Below are 19,727 nucleotides of genomic sequence, written 5' to 3' on the forward strand. Positions count from 1 at the left end.
TACGTCCAAAACAGTCGGTCATTGTTTCTGATAGCAACTTTCTGATAGCAACTTTCTGACTTCCACATTTCAGATATTACGTCACATCGGACGCAAATCTGGATCAGCTCCGTTGTAGCCCCGTTTTTAGAGATTTGGGTATGGAGGAAAAGAGAGAGGGTTTTATTTTTCTGACGCTGCGTGAGTTCCCTGACACACTGGGGACACATATTTATGTATACAAGACATCAAAAAGTGCATTTTGCATGATAGGTCCCCTTTAATATATTTAGAAGTCAACAAAAAGTATGTGTTTAAAAGTAATATTGAAATAAAAGCTAAAACATGTTCATTTATGTCACATTATATCAACTTATTAATTTATTTCTGAAATTATTTTTGGTATATCTAATGCCTTTTCATGTATAAAAAAACCCAATGGAAAGTGATTGTCTCTGCTTTTTTAGTTTGACAGTAACAGGATATTTTAATGTCTCGGCAGTGAGTGATGAAAATGTTGCACGTCTCATTTTTCTTTTTATCAATCATCTGAAATTTGCTTGAATGGGTTTAGAAATTAAAGAAATTAAAGAGACGGTTTCTCAAAGCAAGTAGAGGAAAAAGCTTTCTGCTCTCAGACACAACTGCGTAGGAGCTGAGGAGAAATTAAACGCATTGAGTTGCCAAGAAAATCATATTCTGAATGCTTCAGTGCGGAAATCAAATTAGTAAAAAGACAGACTCCCAAATGTGCACTGAAATGATAAATGTTCATAACAGTAGGGACACTTTTCTGTCTTTGGGTTGTGATAAAAGCCACAGTTTGTTTGTTTCATCACATCCGAACCAACCGCCACGGGAGAGAAGCACTGGGTTTGGAAATGTTTTATTTATGGGATGTTCAAAATCCAAGATAAGTCATAACCAGTGTGAGATTATGTATCCTCCATCTTCGTTTCTGTCAAGTCGTGTTTTCATCTTTTCTCCACAGTTCATCTCTGAAAGCCGAGAGTCTGTCGGGCCCTTTCAAACCTGCTGAGATCATTATAAATCCATGTACGGATTATCAATGGGAACTGTGTGTGGGAGAAGATCATAAAGAGGCAACAAGACAAACAAAACCACCACAAACAACAAGGCTTTTGTATCGTTTTGCTGTTTTGTGTCTTTGTGGGTTTTTTTTATATCCATCTATGGTTGTTTATGACACTTTGTGGTTGTTTTGTGTCACTTTGTTGTTGTTTTGTTTCTTTGTGGTGGTTTTCTGATAGTGGTTGTTTTGTGTTAGTGGGTTTTTTGCATCACTTTCTGGTTGTTTAGCGTGACATAGTAGTTGTTTTTTTGTGTGTCTTTGGGCCTTTCTAATTTCTCTAATTCCCCTCCTCGACTCCCCTCCTCGACTCCTATCCTCGTGTTTTAGGCCCAATCCCAAACCACGCCCTACACCCTACCCCTACACACTACCCCTCCGTTTGCTCGTGCGCGCGGAGGGTCCGCCACATTAAGTGCTGTTCCAAACCAACGAGTGTGGAGCGGTGTGGAGGGGGAGTGGGCTATCAAGCCCTCAAACAGCGAGTCTGCAGCGGTGCTGACTTGAGACCGGTCTCTACCTGACCGGAGTCACGCTGTGTGTGTCCGTCAGGAAACACGCTGTTTACAAACAGTTCCAGCAAACATCCACTGATAAACTGCCATGTTAACAACCTCATGAATCATGATAACCTCAAATTTTTTTAACTTAGGATCATACCTGTGTTTAGTCTAGAAAAAGGTAAATGTGTGCATTTTATTATAAAGTTGTGTATATTTACAGACTGTTGCAAAAACTAAGAAGCTTATAAACATCAGACACAATTAAAGATGTTTGGAGTTTTATTTGAGTTATTCATTTTAATGTTTTGTCTAAGAGATGCTGATTTGAAAGCGTTGTTACATACTACATACAGTTACGGCATTTCCTGTTTCTGCCGGAGAGAGGGGAGGCCGTCCCAAAGCTTGCCGCTGTATTTACTCCCTCCATCTGACAGGAGGGAGCCTCGTTGAGCTGCGAGTGTGGCTACAGGGGTAGTGTGTAGGGCGTGGTTTGGGATTGGGCCTTAGTCCCGCCCACAGGAGATGCGAGCGGAGGAGTCGAGGAGGGGAGCCGAGGAGAGAGGAGGGGAAGCAGCAGGCGGTTAGAGAAATGAGAACTCCTCTCCTCTGAGCGGTCATTTTAAAGAGACGTCCATTAATGATGACAGGAGGCACAGCAGCCCTCTGTCTGATGGACAGATGTGTTCATGACCACTTATATATTTACTTTGAATTCATTCACAGTGCGGTATAATGAGACAATAACAGGCTACATATGCGGACATACACACACATATATATATAAATATGTTTATATAAATATATAGCCTACAATTTCAGAATCAAACAAGTATGAGAGCACTCTCATAATAGCGTAACACTATCAGAGACTGGAATATTACCCGATCATAGCTCCTCCAGAGAGCCTCCTCGATGCTCGGTCCTCGATATGCATTTAGAGAAATGAGATGTCCTTCAACATGGCGCGCTAAAATCCATTTCCGGGTCACTACCGGAGGACCGAGGATTCGAGGAGTCGAGGAGGGGGAATTAGAGAAATGAGAAAGGCCCTTAGTATCTCTGTGGTCGTTTTGCACATTGTGTTTAGTATTGTTTTCTCTGCGTTGACGTCTTGGTCTGTTTGTGGAATGTTTTGATCTCTTCTTTTGTTTTGTGTCTTGTTCTCCTTGTCTTTGGGTTTTCTCTGATCTCTGTATCTTTGTCTTTGTAGTTTGATTGACTTTTCAACGTGAATTATTAACCATCACTTCAAACAGTCGCTCTGATCAGCAATCAAACCAGGAGCACACCAGTGCCTTGGGCCTTTTTTCTATCTCATACACTTTTATATATCTTTTGAACTTGGAAAGATAAATGCCGGCTCAATAATGAAACATGACTTGCTGCTCTATAGAGTTCACACCCTTACAACGAAATTGAGCTTTGAAATCTGAATCTAAGAACAGCAAGAGACACTTCTTTGTATCTGGTACCTGTTCGAAATGTTGGATATTTTCCCAGAAGTTTTCAAAGTGAACTGAACATCAGCAGGAGAGGACTCTTTAAAGTAGAGACACTACATACTGATATACACCTGAACATCAGCAGGAGAGGACTCTTTAAAGTAGAGACACTACATACTGATATACACCTGAACATCAGCAGGAGAGGACTCTTTAAAGTAGAGACACTACATACTGATATACACCTGAACATCAGCAGGAGAGGACTCTTTAAAGTAGAGACACTACATACTGATATACACCTGAACATCAGCAGGAGAGGACTCTTTAAAGTAGAGACACTACATACTGATATACACCTGAACATCAGCAGGAGAGGACTCTTTAAAGTAGAGACTCTTTAAAGAGTCTCTACTTTAAAGAGTCCTCTCCTGCTGATGTTGAATGAAAAGTGCTATATAAATAAAGCTTTATTATTATATGTCAACTTGCAATAGAAAAAGAGGATAACTGTGGCTTTGGTTCAGGCAGAGACAAAGGGACAGATAAGCATCCATGTAATTATAGACGTCATGCAGATTTGTGACACATATGAGATATTACTATTCAAAGATAATCTCTCAGTAGGGATTGTTACGGATTTAAGATGTTTATGCCGTGTAATCCTGTCTTTTATTCCACACCACTGTTCTTCTCAAGATAAAGGGTGTTGCGTTGATTTGCCGCCATCTGACATTTAGATAAGCGGTGACGCTGAGCATTCCCACTGAGAAGCTCGGCTGATTTCCCCCCGCTTTGACTCTGGAGAAATGCTCATGTGGATATTTCTGGTTCAAATGTTCTTATGCAACCGCAGGGGATCGACTGACACATTTTAATGAGTTCAAAACTTTATGGGCAGTTTTCTCTTGCAGAAGTTGTCCTTTTTATTCGTACATTTGAAAACATCCAATAAAGTCAATGATACACTGAAAATACAACAATAAGAGTGAACTGAATTTGACCTTTCGCATTAGATGTCTTTATCTCGTGGAAGATTTTAAAGCTGCATCACAATGGATATTGAAGTACACACAGACACTTCACAGCATCACGAAACAGAAACTGATGGGATTGGCTTCGATACAGATTTCCCAACGCCACTTTTTGTCCTCGCTTCAGTGAGACTTTGCAATCTGTCGTCACTTCAAATTGTTCACATTGAGCACGAGTCACATCGAGTGTAAGGAGCAGTATGTACATGCAGCCTGATTAATGCCTCGAGCTCTTTGTGCACGCTTTAATGGTGTTGCAGCCGCTGAATAACACATATTTTGACATTTCTCAACTGTTAAATATGCATGCAGTGTCTCAGGAAAACTCTGTGTAAAGAAATCGCCATTACATACATAAAATACAACATTGTGAATAATGATGAGCTGCAGTAGGCGCATACATTTGAATGTGAATGAGATGGATTCTATGATTGGCACAAAGGATGTGTCTATTAGTGCCGCGGCTATATCTGGGCCACAGACTGAATAATAGGCAGACATAATGACATGCACGGTAACTATGGAACACAAATATACTGATTGCAACATTAGAGAGCAATTACATGTGGTTTGAAAGCTATTTATGAACAATATTTATCATATAAACAAATGTTATGTGGAGGTTTGCAGTGATTAGTGCCATTGTGCAAGGTGGAAAAATAACATAAAAAACATTTAAAGAGGTACAGTAACTATTAATTTAATTGTTTACCCAGAGCAATTTACCATCAGCAGACAGAAGGGGCCATTTATTCTTCTTTTTTACCCTTTTAGACAAATGTTGGACTAAATCACTAAACAATTACTCACTTGCCTTGAAATGTCACAGAATATATCACCGCTTGGCATAAAAATCTACTTTAAAGGTCAGTAGAGAACTCAAGAACTGTGCTTCAATACCAATTTTGAGGTACTTGTACTTCACTTGAGTATTTCCATTTTCTACTCCACTACAGTTCAGAGGTAAATGGTGTACTTTTACTCCACTACATGTATTTAATACCTTTAGTTACTTCACAGATCTGGATGAATGATGTGAAATATAATCAAGTGTTAAATCAGACTTTAGTTCCACCTGGAGTAAATCCACAAGCTACCCTGCAGTATACAAAGTCATTCAAACTAGCTGCACCTTTACCAGCTTTGAGAACACTTTCATGATCAATCATTATAAAACATATCATATATATTATTCTGAAATGGACCAATCTGCACAATGACTACTTTTACTGTCGCTACTTTCACTATATTTTGATGAGAATACTTTTCTACTTTTACTTGAGGAACATTTTGAATGCAGGACTTTTACTGTAACAGAGTATTCATACACTCTGGTACTTCTACTTTTACTCAAGTACAAGATCTGAGTACTTCTACTTTTACTCAAGTACAAGATCTGAGTACTTCTACTTTTACTCAAGTACAAGATCTGAGTACTTCTACTTTTACTCTAGTACAAGATCTGAGTACTTCTACTTTTACTCTAGTACAAGATCTGAGTACTTCTACTTTTACTGTCGCTACTTTAACTATATTTTGATGCCAATACTTTTTTTTTTAACGAAACGGTTTCTCTGCATTTGACCCATCCTAGTGTTAGGAGCAGTGCTTCTACTTTTACTCAATTACAAGATCTGAGTACTTCTTCCACCTCTGGTTTTGAGAAAGTGTTCCTCGTTATCAGATTAAATCAACATTTTCAATCAAGGCATCATGGATCCATTGCAAAAAAGGAAGCTGAAAACAGCCTTACACATGTACAGTACAGCAGTAAAATGAAAAATGCACATCCAACACAATCATAATAGTAAAACACTGACCAGTGGCGAGCCGTGAGCTTTATACCTAGGCCCTCTGACCCCCACCCCTTCACTCGAAAAAAAGAAAAAAAAAGAGTTACGTCACAGCGTATACTTCAGCGGAATATCAAAACAACGGCCCAGGGTGCAAAACGCATCAATGACAGCGACCCTCTACCACACAAAACACCTGTGAACCCAATTTGTGTTCTTTGACATTGAAAATGATATTGCATTGTGTTTGTTACTTTCGTTGCAGTTGTATGTCTTAAGTGTAATTTGGCATGCTTTTATTTTGAAGGCGAGTTCACGCTGTTGACAGGAAGTTGTTGTTGCTATGGAAACAAGAAAAGTTTCACAGCGGGCGGAACTTGTCATAAAGTCCGCGATAATAAAACCCACCCATTTAGAGGGAAGATATGATTGGTCAATTGTACTGTCATTTGACATTACTCTCTCGTTCAGTTACTATAGCGGGCCCTCTGTGAATCGCAGAGAGGGCCAGACGAGCTTCTTTCATGTAACCCTTCACATTCAAACAGGCAGATTCGAAGGATTTATTTCTTTGGAAATGTTATTTTAAATACAATTAAATCAAGTTTTTTTTCGGTAAAACTAATGAAAAATATAACAAAAATAATATTAAAAAAATATATATTTAAAAAATATATTTAAAAAAAAAATGTTTTTAAATATTATTTTTTAGAATATCTTGATTGATTGATTGATTGAAAAGTTTATTAACAGCTTGTATATTGGGTACAGTACAGTACAGCTCAAAACATACAATTGTTAAGGGGATGCAGACCAGAGAAAGACTTTCGTCTTGTTTACATCAGGGTCCCCCATTTCCAATTCATCATATCATTTAAGACATATAAGACATATATGACATACAGATGGCTTATTTACAATTTACATACAGGTGGTTTTTTACATACAGATGGATTATTTACAATTTTCATTTTAGATTTCGTTCTAATACATCCTAACCGGACATTTAAGACATACCAAGTCTACAGATATACAGTTAGTAACAGAGTCTAAAATGCGAGTATATACATAGATGGGGGGGGGAAGCTGTCCATTGTACGACAGGTTGAGATTTGTACCATTACCGGGGCCAGTTTTGCAATGCTTTTCCCCGAAGGTGCTCTTTAAGAGAGGTTTTGAAGGTAAGTATAGTTTTACTTTCCTTTACAGTTGTGGGAAGAGCGTTCCACCTTGATGTGGCATAATTGCGAAACGTGTATTCCCCTTTTTTTGTGCCAAATCTGGGTTTTACATGATTTGTGGAGCTCCCTCTGGTGTTATGATCATGGTATTCCTTGACCTTTGGGAAGAATTTTGACATGTACATGGGTACCATAGAGGTGTAGTGGATCTTGTAGACCAGGCCCATTGCAAGTAGCTGTACTCTGTCGTCTACTCTAAGCCATCCTAGGTTGTCAAAGTGGGCAGAGGTGAGGTGGGTTCTAGATGAAAGTTCAAGCAGTAGTCTGACCAGTTTATTTTGCGATGTTTGAAGTTCTTAGGCCCTCTTATGGCGCATTTCCACTACACGGTCGGCCTCGGCCACACTCGGTACGGCTCGGTACGGCTTGGCCGCGTTGGGCCTTAACAAGGCCGACTCACTTCATGCTGCGCTTCCATTACAGTTTAGGAACTGGGGTAGTTACTATAGTAACGCAGTGTAGGCGGAGCCGTGACGTCATCTTCAATGAGAAATCCAGAAACACAACACAGCCGTTAGCTGTGAGCACTCAGAGCTCACAGCTCCTTATATATGTTCAGAAACTCGACAAAAGTTAACAAGTACACACCACAGACTGCCTGTGTCATGGTGAATACAGTCGCTGCTTTATTTATGTCTGTATAGGCCGTTGTTGTGAGTGTGGACGGTCGGGGCATATACTGCGTTAGCTTAGCCAATCTCCATCTAGAAAAACACGAATTTTAAAAGGTTTTTCGCCTGCCGTCTGTCTGCAGACTTGACAAAGCATTAATTCATGGTTTTTACTAACCGGTATCAGTATGTTGTTACTTCGGCATCATTTTCAAACGTGTATTACAATTAAATCACGGTCAAATATGTCCATCTTGTTGTAGTTCTAGCCCTCTTGCCAGCGCTCCTCTCTCTAGTTTAGCATACTCAGCCCGACTCAGCCCTGTTTGTTGGCCCCGATAGAACCACAATTTTCTAGGGCCAGAAAAGAGGGGAAAAAGTGGCCCCGCGCCATGCCGCGCCGGAACGAGGCCTAGTGGAAGCACAACCAAAAAAGGGGACGGCACGACACGGCACGCTTAAAGCGAGCTACGCGCTGCAATGGAAATGCGCCAATAGAGGGCCTAGAGGGCCCTGACGGCTCGCCACTGACACTGACAGGGAGCATTTTTCTTTGGATACTTATTCATAAAGTTTTGCTGATAAGAGTGTTTGCACAGTGTGGTATTAGTAGTATTACTTTAATAAAGGTTGTTTGTACTTCTTCCACCCCAGCATTTGTAATGGACATTATGTATTAATATGTATTCATGTAAACAGAGGTGTTTCCTGAGGGATAAGCAGCAGTCAGAAATGGCAGGTGGCCATTGGCGGTCAACCATTGCCTATTGTTGTCGGGCTATTGGTAAAAGCTGTTGGCACCAATGGGGAGTTGGCGGTTGGCCATTGGCAATAGTTGTTGGCACAGTGGACGATTGGCGGTTCGCAGTTGGAAATTGTTGTTGGTGATGGTGTGTCAGGGTTCTGGTATGAGGACCCAAACGCAGTAAAAAAAGGGAACCAAGAAGTAATAACAAAAGGCGAGCTTTATTCAAAAAGCTGATTACAAACATAGAAACACTAAGAAACACTAATCGGGTGAAACAAGGAACAAGAACACACTCACTGACAGGCAGGGAACAAACGCACAGACAGGCAGGGAACAAACTCACAGACAGGCAGGGAACAAACTCACAGACAGGCAGGGAACAAACTCACAGACAGGCAGGGAACAAACTCACAGACAGGCAGGGAACACACTCACAGACAGGCAGGGAACAAACTCACAGACAGGCAGGGAACAAACTCACAGACAGGCAGGGAACAAACTCACAGACAGGCAGGGAACAAACTCACAGACAGGCAGGGAACAAACGCACAGACAGGCAGGGAACAAACTCACAGACAGGCAGGGAACAAACTCACAGACAGGCAGGGAACAAACGCACAGACAGGTAGGTAACAAACGCACAGACAGGTAGGGAACAAACTCACTGACAGGCAGGGAACAAACTCACAGACAGGCAGGGAACAAACTCACAGACAGGCAGGGAAAAAACTCACAGACAGGCAGGGAACAAACTCACAGACAGGCAGGGAACAAACTCACAGACAGGCAGGGAAAAAACTCACAGACAGGCAGGGAACAAACTCACAGACAGGCAGGGAACAAACTCACAGACAGGCAGGTAACATTGACGAAAATACGACGACCGAACATGGAGCAAAGGAGAAGACAAGACTAAATACACAGAAGGGGAATCACAGGAGAAGACACAGCTGGGCAGGGGAGGCAGAAACACAAAGAGACAATCAGACACAGGAGGGCAAACACAGGAAGGAAGACCAGACAAAGGGAGAACAGAATTTGAAAATAAAACCGGAAAATGGCAACATAAATCCAAAACCATGACAGATTCGGTCAAGCCATTGGCAATTGCTGTTGACGGTTGGCTATTGGCAAAAGCTGTTGACGATTGACCTTTGAACATAATGGTTGGCGGTTGACCATTGGTCATTGGGTCAAGCCATTGGCAATTGCAGTTGGCTATTTGCAAAGGCTGTTGGCGATTGACCTTTGGAGATAGCGGTTGGTGGTTGGCTGTTGCCAGTCAAGTCTCCACTTCAGTGCACAGCCACAGTGACAGGCAGCATGTTCTGAAGCAGTTCCCTTCCTGACTGAGAGGGTTGAGAGCTGTCAGGAGCCAACCTCAGACTCATGCTGCCATCAGCCAGAGCAGCAGGGGCCACTCTGAAGACCCTGCAGTGGGACGGCTGCACGGCCACAATGAACTTCCTCTTAAAGGTTTCACTCAACACGATGTAGATAAACGGGTTGATGCAGCTGTTAGCATAGCCCATGCTGATGGCAATGTTATAGGCGTACTGAAAAGCAAAGGTGGGCCGCTGTACTCCGAGGTGGGCCAGCTGCAGGATGTAGTACGGGGCCCAGCAGATGAAGAACGCCAGGCAGATAACCACCGCCATACGGGTCACCTTTCTGGTCCGAACCCTCAGGCTGCGCTGGGGCAAGGGAGCAACTGTAGCGGACATATTCTGGAGAATCTTGAAGAAAACCCCACAGATGATCAGCCATGGTAGAGCGAAGGCCAAGAAGAACTGGTAGAGGGTGAACCAGTATGTGTCTGTCGCTGGGTTGGGCAGCAATAAGGCGCATCCAACTGAGCCATCCTTCCGACGCATGAGTCCTGTATACATCCAGACTGGAGTGATGGAGAGAAGAGAAAAAACCCAAACCAGAGCCACCGCCGCCCCGGCTACGAAGGGCGTTCGGACATGTTTGAAGCGAATAGGGTGAACCGTTGCCAGGTAGCGATCTAGAGTCATCACAGTCAGGATGTAGGTGCTAACAATCTGGCTGTTAGAGTCCAGAGCGGTGATGACGGTGCACATGGTGCCCCCGAAGCACCACGACCCGTTACCCAGGAGCTGGTGGATGAGAAACGGCATGCCGAGGAGAAAGAGGAGGTCTGCGATGGACAGGCTGAAGATAAAGATGTCTGGTACTGTTTGCTGAGAGCAGAACTTGGTTTTCTTCACAATGGTGTAGATGATGATAGAGTTTCCAAAGATCCCGAGGAAACAGATGACACCAAAGATGCTTGGCATGAGCCCGTTGGTGTACTGATCATACTCTGAGGAAACAAACAGGATATCATCATAAATCAATCCAAACAAAAAATCTGATTCAACACATATTTGTACATCTGTGACGAAGCACTAACAATGTGTGTTGAGTCTGACAATCAATTCAGAAATGTTGAAAACACTTCCCTATGTTTCCTTTGGCTCACACTCAAACCAAAGCGACTCACAATAAGTTGCAATAAACCTTGAAGGCAGCCACTCAGAACATCAACCAAAGCTAAAAGCAGGTACTTCACTTAAGACAAAGCTTTGTTACAGAGGAGAAACAAAACAACCTACCTTCTGTTAGATTCTCAGCCGAACTGAAGGGAGAAAAAGATGAATTTGAAATGATTTCAAAGTCCATCCCAAAGAGCTTTTCGTGGTCTTTCTTTAAAGTAATGATAATATATAATATATCTGTTTTGAGCGAGTCCAGTAAGACTGAATGAAGAGCATTGTAAAGCGAATAAAACTAAAATCCACTCAAAGAGAGCTCAACGTGCAGAAAGGCTGTTTGTTACCCTCCTGCTTCGCACTAAAAAAGAAAAAGCCAACGAAAGAAAGAGAGAGAGAGAGAGAGAGAGAGAGAGAGAGAGAGAGAGAGAGAGAGAGAGAGAGAGAGAGAGAGAGAGAGAGAGACAGACAGACAGACAGACAGACAGACAGACAGACAGACAGACAGACAGACAGAGAGGCTTTATTTACACCAGCTCTCTCCTCTCTTATTCTTCCACGTTATATGGGTATATATACTGCACAATAATCTATAATTAGCCTGTATTGTCACATTAAGGTGTGAGGAAATGGCATGAGGGTTGAAGGGACGTTTTTACTTAAATGTGTTTGTTTTCCTTATATATATATATTTTTTTTCCTTAATAAAAAACATGTTAATTCTGCTTTTGTTCAAAATGCACAAACACACATAGTCTCCAAAGGTTTATGTATAGATGCATGTTATAAATTCCATAATTTGGACAATGCTTTCACAATGTCATTATGTTCATGTCAATAAAGATATTTGAGTTTGAAGGACAGCGAGAGAGAGGTGTCTCCTTGTTAAAAGAGTACATGTCCATCTTTATCCCCTGCAGCACCGTGTGGCTTTTCAATCAGGAGAGACGGTGTTGATGTAAAAATACATATTTATTGCCAGGAATACACAAATGAATGTAATGGAGTTTTGGCGATTAGGCCCCGTTGTGCAGGAGTATCATTCGGGAGGGGAGAACCGATCCGATGAAACCCCCCGGGGTCTAGACACTGGTGGTGGTGAATGGATAGTTGGGTTCGGTCTGAAGGGGAGTGGCTTAGCTTGACCCTGGTGGTGGTGAATGGATAGTTGGGTTCGGTCTGAAGGGGAGGGGCTTAGCTTGACCCTGGTGGTGGTGAATGGATAGTTGGGTTCGGTCTGAAGGGGAGGGGCTTAGCTTGACCCTGGTGGTGGTGAATGGATAGTTGGGTTCGGTCTGAACGGGAGGGGCTTAGCTTGACCCTGGTGGTGGTGAATGGATAGTTGGGTTCGGTCTGAAGGGGAGGGGCTTAGCTTGACCCTGGTGGTGGTGAATGGATAGTTGGGTTCGGTCTGAAGGGGAGTGGCTTAGCTTGACCCTGGTGGTGGTGAATGGATAGTTGGGTTCGGTCTGAAGGGGAGGGGCTTAGCTTGACCCTGGTGGTGGTGAATGGATAGTTGGGTTCGGTCTGAAGGGGAGGGGCTTAGCTTGACCCTGGATTCAGAGGGACAGAAGGTGAAAAAAAGGGTGGAGGAGGGTTGCGTCGAGTCACCTGAAATGACAGCTGACAGAGGTGGGAGAGCAGATTTAAAAGGGTTAGCAGAGCGCTATGATAGGCTTGTGAGAATAGAGCGAAGTGAAGGGTTAAGCTGGGGAGTGACGCCCCCGATCACTTATTGAGAGGAGAGAGAGTAACATGGAAATAGTAAATTAATGAGTAAAGAAGGTCTTCCTGGTTGAACTTGCGCTGAGCTTCATTACTGTGAGTCCTGTACATCATATTATGAAAAGATGTATCATCCCATAATACCAATGCACTCATCCTATGACCCTCTGACGGGAATTTGCATGATTTACAATTACTTATTGAAACAGAGGCTGAATACCAAATTGTACTTAGCTTACAATAAGCAGTACACACTTTCTATTGTTCTTTGTTTATTTGTTTAATTTCCATTTTCAATCAAAAAGTGTCATTTCTAATTTTGTAATTTTTTATATTTCATTTTTTTAATTATAGATATTTGTATTTTTAAATCACATTTTTATTTTATAATATTTTCTGTTTAATCATTTTGTCTCATTTCTGTCTTACTTTTACTGTTTGGGTTATCAGTGATTAACTTTTGTCTTATTTTATTGTATGTATTCTCTTTTCTATTTACCTCCCTCTATTCCATGTAATACTATGTGTGTATATTGTATTAATCATGTATGAATATAGTGTGTGTAACATGTATATATCATGTCTGTAATCGGGTACACATGCTGCATTTGTACTATTATATTATAGCCACTAACTTATATTAAATGCTATCTTATTTTATGTTTTTAAGGTGTCATAGCATCCTGTGAAATAAAAATACTATACCATTTAATTTGTATTATTAATAAACAGCTTGTATTCTACAGTATATTGTCAGTAATCATAAGTAACATGTCATATTGCAAAAAGCTGCATTTAGATGTTAGACTTCTCCACTAGGTGTCAGCATTGTCCAGGTATTTAAATGCACCCTCCTATATCCATATCAAGCAGATGTCAAATAAATAGGGTATAGTAGCCATTGTTCATATTTTGTATTAGTAGATTGGTGTATTACAGTGTATTCTTACTTATTCTGTATATTTATATTGGGTATACTCTATAGATATATATCATTCAACTGTTGATAATTCAATACCTTTTAGAGCTGTATTCTATGTTTAACTCATGTGCACATCCGTGTTAACATGCTACAAAACGCAATTTGGGTTCAACAAAGTAGAAAGAATACAATTTAATCCAATATAGGACCACTTCTTTCAATACATTGTTCCAGAAATCATTAAAATAATACATTTGGTGCACATTTACAGCACATTTAGCTACATGTCCAGGCATCAATCATGAGTTTGTGAATAATATGATTGCATACGATGCCGTTTTTGTCCCTAATGCATTGTTTACTTTTATGTCAAAGCGCTGTGTTATTTTTCAGCCTTGTCATATATTACATATATCAGGATGCCCTAACCTTATCCATCCCATTTTATCTGATGTTCCATCTTGCCACACTAACTAAATATTTAATGCCTGAAATGGAATAATGTATGTTGTCTTGCCCTCTAATTTGAGTCTCCCTGAATATAGATGGAAAGAGGAGAGCAGCTATAAAAGTCTGATGTAACGTAATCTGTCAATGAGTTAATTACAATAATATAATCTACTATTACTTCAGTGAATCATGTTTGTACTTCTTCCAACACTGTATAGATAGATCTAAGTCATAAAGTACATACTATTATTTGGTATTAGTATTAAGCTGCTTATAATAATCACAGGGATAAGTCAAGCCAGTTGAGGACAGCGGTAAAACACCAGTGCTGGGATGTAAGTAACTACATTTAAACAAGTACTGTTAGCTACTTAAGTACAAATTCGAGGTACTTGAACTTTACTTAACTATTTACACTTAGATCTTGTACTTGAGTAAAAGTAGAAGTACTCAGATCTTGTACTTGAGTAAAAGTAGAAGTACTCAGATCTGGTACTTGAGTAAAAGTAGAATTACTAAGATCTTGTACCTGAGTAAAAGTAGAAGTACTCAGATCTTGTACTTGAGTAAAAGTAGAAGTACCAGAGTGTAGGAATACTCTGTTACAGTAAAAGTCCTGCATTCAAAATGTTCCTCAAGTAAAAGTAGAAAAGTATTATCATCAAAATATAGTGAAAGTAGCGACAGTAAAAGTAGTCATTGTGCAGATTGGTCCATTTCAGAATAATATATATGATATGTTTTATAATGATTGATCATGAAAGTGTTCTCAAAGCTGGTAAAGGTGCAGCTAGTTTGTATACTGCAGGGTAGCTTGTGGATTTACTCCAGGTGGAACTAAAGTCTGATTTAACACTTGATTAGATTTCACATCATTCATCCACATCTGTAAAGTAACTAAAGGTATTCAATACATGTAGTGGAGTAAAAGTACACCATTTACCTCTGAACTGTAGTGGAGTAGAAGTAGCATAACGTGGAAATACTCAAGTAAAGTACAAGTACCTCAAGATGTAACTTAAATATAGTACTTGAGTAAATCTACTTAGTTGCTTCCCACCTCTGGCAAGTAATGCAGTAAAGTAAACTATACACATGTCAGGAAAATAAATAAATATAGTAAGCTTAATAAATAAATAAGTAACAGTCCATGGTGGTACAGACTGACAGGGAGGAGCTCCAGTCACAACAGCGGGCAGACCCTCCCTGTTCTGGGGGAAGGAAGCGGAAATAAACCCTTCTGCTAGCAGCTACATGTAGGACGATCAGCCTGAGACATTACAGCGTTTTGTTGCCTCTCCAGAGGAAGAAGCAGGGAGTGGATTAGAAACACCATACAGGGTTTTGTTACGGTGGCAGCATCGAAACGGAATATATTCTGAGTGGTGAGTTTTTAATGCTTTTCTCTTTAAAGTTGTGCAGTGTTTCCTTTACCCGACGCAGGCTAGTCAAGTTCAGTGCATGGATGTTTTAAAGAGAACTGGTGGAGGATGCCGTTCATTCCTATGAGAGCTGCTCAGAGGCGCTTGAAGCCCGAAAAAGGAGCGACTGTAGATTCCGAAAGTACCCGTATGTGGGCCCATTGAGCATGCGCAGTGGAGGTTTTATCTTAAGCCCCGCCTACAATCTGCTGCTATCTGTCAGTCAAATGAATGGTATACTTAATTTATGCCAAATTGGGACATTATTTAAAAAGTGGAAACAATTATAAACAGTATTATGGAATATGTGAACTAGAAAAAATACAAATAAAATAAAGGCAAACATTTTACAATTTAAAAACAATACATTCATATTCTCAGTAAACAATACCTATATTCAGAGTAGTATTTAAACATTATAAAATATTTACAGAATAAAATAGAATACTCTCCAATCCACTGACTTGACAATATGTAAATTGGAGAAATGTATCACGAATGTTAGTTTTAAATTGGAAAAAACGTTTTTATTTAATACTATTTGCATTCCGTTATCTAATAGTGTTTTATTAGTTGTCTCTCTCTTCACTTTTGCTGTTAAATGTCCCCTATATTCTGATTCTGATAGACTTTCCCCAATGTAAATCAATGGGGAACGAGTCTATTTGGGCCATTATGACGCCACGGAAGCTGTAGCACCGCTTCATGGCCACTGTGCCAATTTCAAAAATCTGCCTCAACGGTCGGCTTCACTTCCTGGAGGTCTTTGCTTCAATTAGCTTAGCTGCGGGCTAACTGAGCTAGCAACAACAGCTAGCGTTACGAAAAAAAGGTGTTTTCTGCCTTTTCACATCTGCCAACGTGAAGCTAGCTCGTAGGCCTCCCGCTTTAGCTCGTGTGTATTCCCAACTGGACACTTGTGGTGAGTAGTGTCAGCGTTAATGTGCCCGTTTTGCCTGGTTTAATATATATATGTTAAGTTTAGTAGTCACACCGCATCGCAGTTATTGTTGTACGACCGTTAGCCGGCATGCTATCTCTCTGTTAGCTGGAACGGAATCGATCCGCTCCGAGTGGTGTGAAAAACAGTCAAAATGTGAGCGAAAAATGTTATATTTTTGCCATAGTTTTGACCGTAAAGAATCATGAGAAGGTTGTAAATGATTGAGGGTTGTGGCTGTCCCAAAGTGGCGTTAAAAACAGTCCAAATGTGAGCTATATATGCTAAAAATCGTATATTTGTGACTGTAAAGAATCATGAGAAGGTTGTATATGTTCTGCATTCAAAACCTTATATGAGTAAAGTACTAACGTATTGCAGAGGTGGAAGAAGTGCTTAAATCCCATTGAAGTGGTGTGAAAAACAGTCAATAACTAGAGCTAAATATGCTTTCAAATGTATATGTCTGCCATAGTTTAATACAAAGATACAGACTAGAAGGCAAGTGGACATTATGCTTGTCAAGCCTATCAAAGTCAGAAGCACATTTTACAACTTTTTAGACCCTAATGATGTAAATAAGGGCCATAGACTCGTGAAGGGGCGTGAGAAAACTGTTAAAATATGAGATTAAAATGCTCTGAATTGTATATTTCTGCCATAGTTTTGACTGTAAAGAATCATGAGCAGGTTGTAAAAGCTTCAGGGTTGTGGCAGACTGCTTCCCTTTCGTCTTCAGCTTCCCTTTTCTTTACTTTGTCTTCACTGATGTAGCTTAAGAGGCATTACTAAATTGTATAAATAACAAGTACAAGTCCTGCATTCAAAGCCTTATATGTGTAAAGTGCAGAGATGGAAGAAGCTCTCAAGATCTGCTCCAAGTGGCGTGAAAAACAGTGAAAATGTGAGCTTAAAATGTGATAAATTGTATATTTCTGCCATAGTTTTGACTGTAAAGGACCGTGAGAAGGTTGTAAATGCTTCAGGGTTATGGCTTCCCTTTCGTCTTCAGCTTCCCCTTTCTTCACTTTGTCTTCACTGATGTACTTCTGTCCCTGTGTGCTTTGTTGTTCGTCTGTCTTCATGGTGTTGTTGACAGTTATACTGCTGTAAACAAAGGCTGCAGGCTACATTTTAATACGTACCGTTACGTCAAATGACTAGATAGCTGTCCTGTATCTGCAGCAGAGTATTCAAATTGTATACTTCGGTAAAAGAGACAATAACAAGTAACAGTCCTGCATTAAAAACCTTACTTAAGTACAGTAGAAAAGTATTGACATCCAAATATACTTAAAATACCAAACATTAAAACCATAATGGCCCACTCCTGAATCATTTATACTACATTACTGGATTATTTTTGATCTTTTAATGAGTTTGCTTAGTGTCGAGCTTATTGTAATTACTTTGTATACTGCTGGGGGATATCTTAACCTATAATGATATGACAAATAGGTATTAATTCACCGATTTTATCAATTGTATTTGCTAATAACTTTAATCAAGTATAGGATGAAGGTAGTGGAGTAAAAATTACAATATTGGCTTTCTAAAATGTAGTGGAGTAGAAGTAGTATAACATGATAATACTCAGGTGAATTACCTCAAAATTGTACTTTACTTGAAGGATATCTATTTTCTGTCACTTTACTTCTGTTTCACTTAATATCAGACTGAAATATTGTACTTTTTACATCAATAATAAAGTAGAATAACATTGTAACAAAGTGTACACAGTATTCCACCACTGATCGTCTGTACTGTAACATATTAACTGATTATCCAGCAGCAGAAAAACATGGATTGTTTTTTTAAAGAAATAGATAATTTGCCATAAGATTGCCACCGTGTTTAGTTGTCTATCTGTCCGGTGTTATTCGATGCAGGGCTTTATTGGTGTGAGAGCTATCAGAGCTACACGGTGGCATATTGGAGAACAACTTAATGAGATAACACGGCTTTATCCATTTAACTCAGCAACTGTAGGGTTAGCCGGCATATCACTGTCAGCTTTAAGAAGGATACTGAGTGACTTATCCGTCTCCAGGCCAGGTGGCACGCTGTCAAGAAAGTCACTACGAGTTACTATTGATTGAACGAGTGAATTTGGCATCAATGTCCTCTTATCCTCTTATTATAGTTGGTCAGATCAACTGCAGCTGTAGCCTGTAAACACTTTACACATATGTTTGACATTAGTATTTGTGCTGGATTTGGAAAATAAGTTATTTTGACAGATTTTTGCAATTGCGATTCATTCTCATTTACTTTTTAAAAATAAGAATCATAGTAAATATGAGTTTTGGGCCTGGATATCCTTGCAGCTCCCAATAACCTGTACTTTATATTAGATTAGATTAAATAAGATATACTATATTGATCCTGAATTTGGGATTTCTTTGGTCACACAGGGTGTCCGCAGGGTCTTAAAAAGTATTACAAGTTGATAAATCAATTTAGCGAAAATTAAGGCAACTAAAAAGTATTAAACGGCATTTTCCAAGGTATTACATTTTGTAGCTAGTTCTCAATAAGTATATAAATTGTCCAAAGAGGTTGTATTCTACAGTCTGCCTGAATGTAATCATTGCGTAGGTGTGTAGTGTGATTCTGTGTAGTTTATTTATGGCATCCCGTTGGATTTGACGTCATCTGAACAGGACATCGCACGCTCACTGCTTGATAGCGCGCGGAGGTCCGTTTACGCCGGTCGTTAAACAACATCGTTATGGGGAAATGCAAGTCTGCGTCCAAATGGTTGGAAGATAAGGAGGAAGGACAATCAATACTGTATATAGTCAATGTGAGGTAAAGTGTGTCGCCAATGTAACCGGTTAAAACTCCAAGTGGCGATGAGGTCTTAAAATTCACTTTTCTCGCACTATTTAATGTATTTTTCTTTATGTCTTGAGTGTAAAGTATGTTGCATTGTTGTAGGAGCTTAAGAAGTTCATTGTTCAACTACACTGTAGCTCAAAACCTTTACACATGGTTGTTCCTCTATATATTTGCATCTAATTGCATCTTGTTTGTTGTTTTGCAGGTACCTTCCTGTGACCTGTATGTGAGGTCTCAGCCCTAAAGGAGCGGGTCATAGACGGGAGGAGAGACTCGGAGGATATTATCTGGCCACAGGAGCCTGGATACGTGTTTTTATTTTTTATTCAACCCCTGAAACACAACCACAGACAAGCAAGTGATTTTTTTTTCTCTCCAGTAACCACTACAAGCATGGAGGCCATAGCAAAATACGATTTCAAAGCCACTGCTGATGACGAGCTTAGTTTCAAGCGTGGAGAAGTCCTCAAGGTAAGTGAAAACAAGGTATTC

At 40.1% G+C, this 19,727-nt stretch overlaps 2 protein-coding genes across 3 annotated transcripts in view; one reads left to right on the forward strand and one right to left on the reverse strand.

Annotated features, from left to right (window-relative positions):
- Positions 1 to 9,736: 9,736 nt before the first annotated feature.
- Positions 9,737 to 11,126, reverse strand: mchr1b (melanin-concentrating hormone receptor 1b). The gene is made up of 2 exons (XM_034127183.1): positions 11,060 to 11,126; positions 9,737 to 10,767 (listed from the first exon to the last, which is right to left on the reverse strand). The coding sequence occupies exons 1-2, from the start codon at positions 11,124 to 11,126 to the stop codon at positions 9,737 to 9,739; spliced, it is 1,098 nt and encodes a 365-aa protein (XP_033983074.1).
- Positions 11,127 to 15,245: 4,119 nt separating this feature from the next.
- The window catches only part of grb2b (growth factor receptor-bound protein 2b), a 64,325-nt gene continuing 59,843 nt past the window's right edge, over positions 15,246 to 19,727 (forward strand). The window contains exons 1-2 of one of the 2 annotated variants that reach the window (XM_034127073.1): positions 15,246 to 15,418; positions 19,441 to 19,706. In XM_034127073.1, coding sequence (XP_033982964.1) covers positions 19,629 to 19,706 — 78 coding nt within the window. In that variant the 5' untranslated portion in view covers positions 15,246 to 15,418; positions 19,441 to 19,628. Of the gene's footprint in view, positions 15,419 to 16,271; positions 16,377 to 19,440; positions 19,707 to 19,727 lie in introns of those variants that run through there. The other variant, XM_034127074.1, reaches the window with a different exon arrangement.

The sequence above is a fragment of the Trematomus bernacchii genome, unplaced genomic scaffold (genome assembly GCF_902827165.1).
Source record: "Trematomus bernacchii unplaced genomic scaffold, fTreBer1.1, whole genome shotgun sequence".
NCBI lineage: Eukaryota > Metazoa > Chordata > Actinopteri > Perciformes > Nototheniidae > Trematomus > Trematomus bernacchii.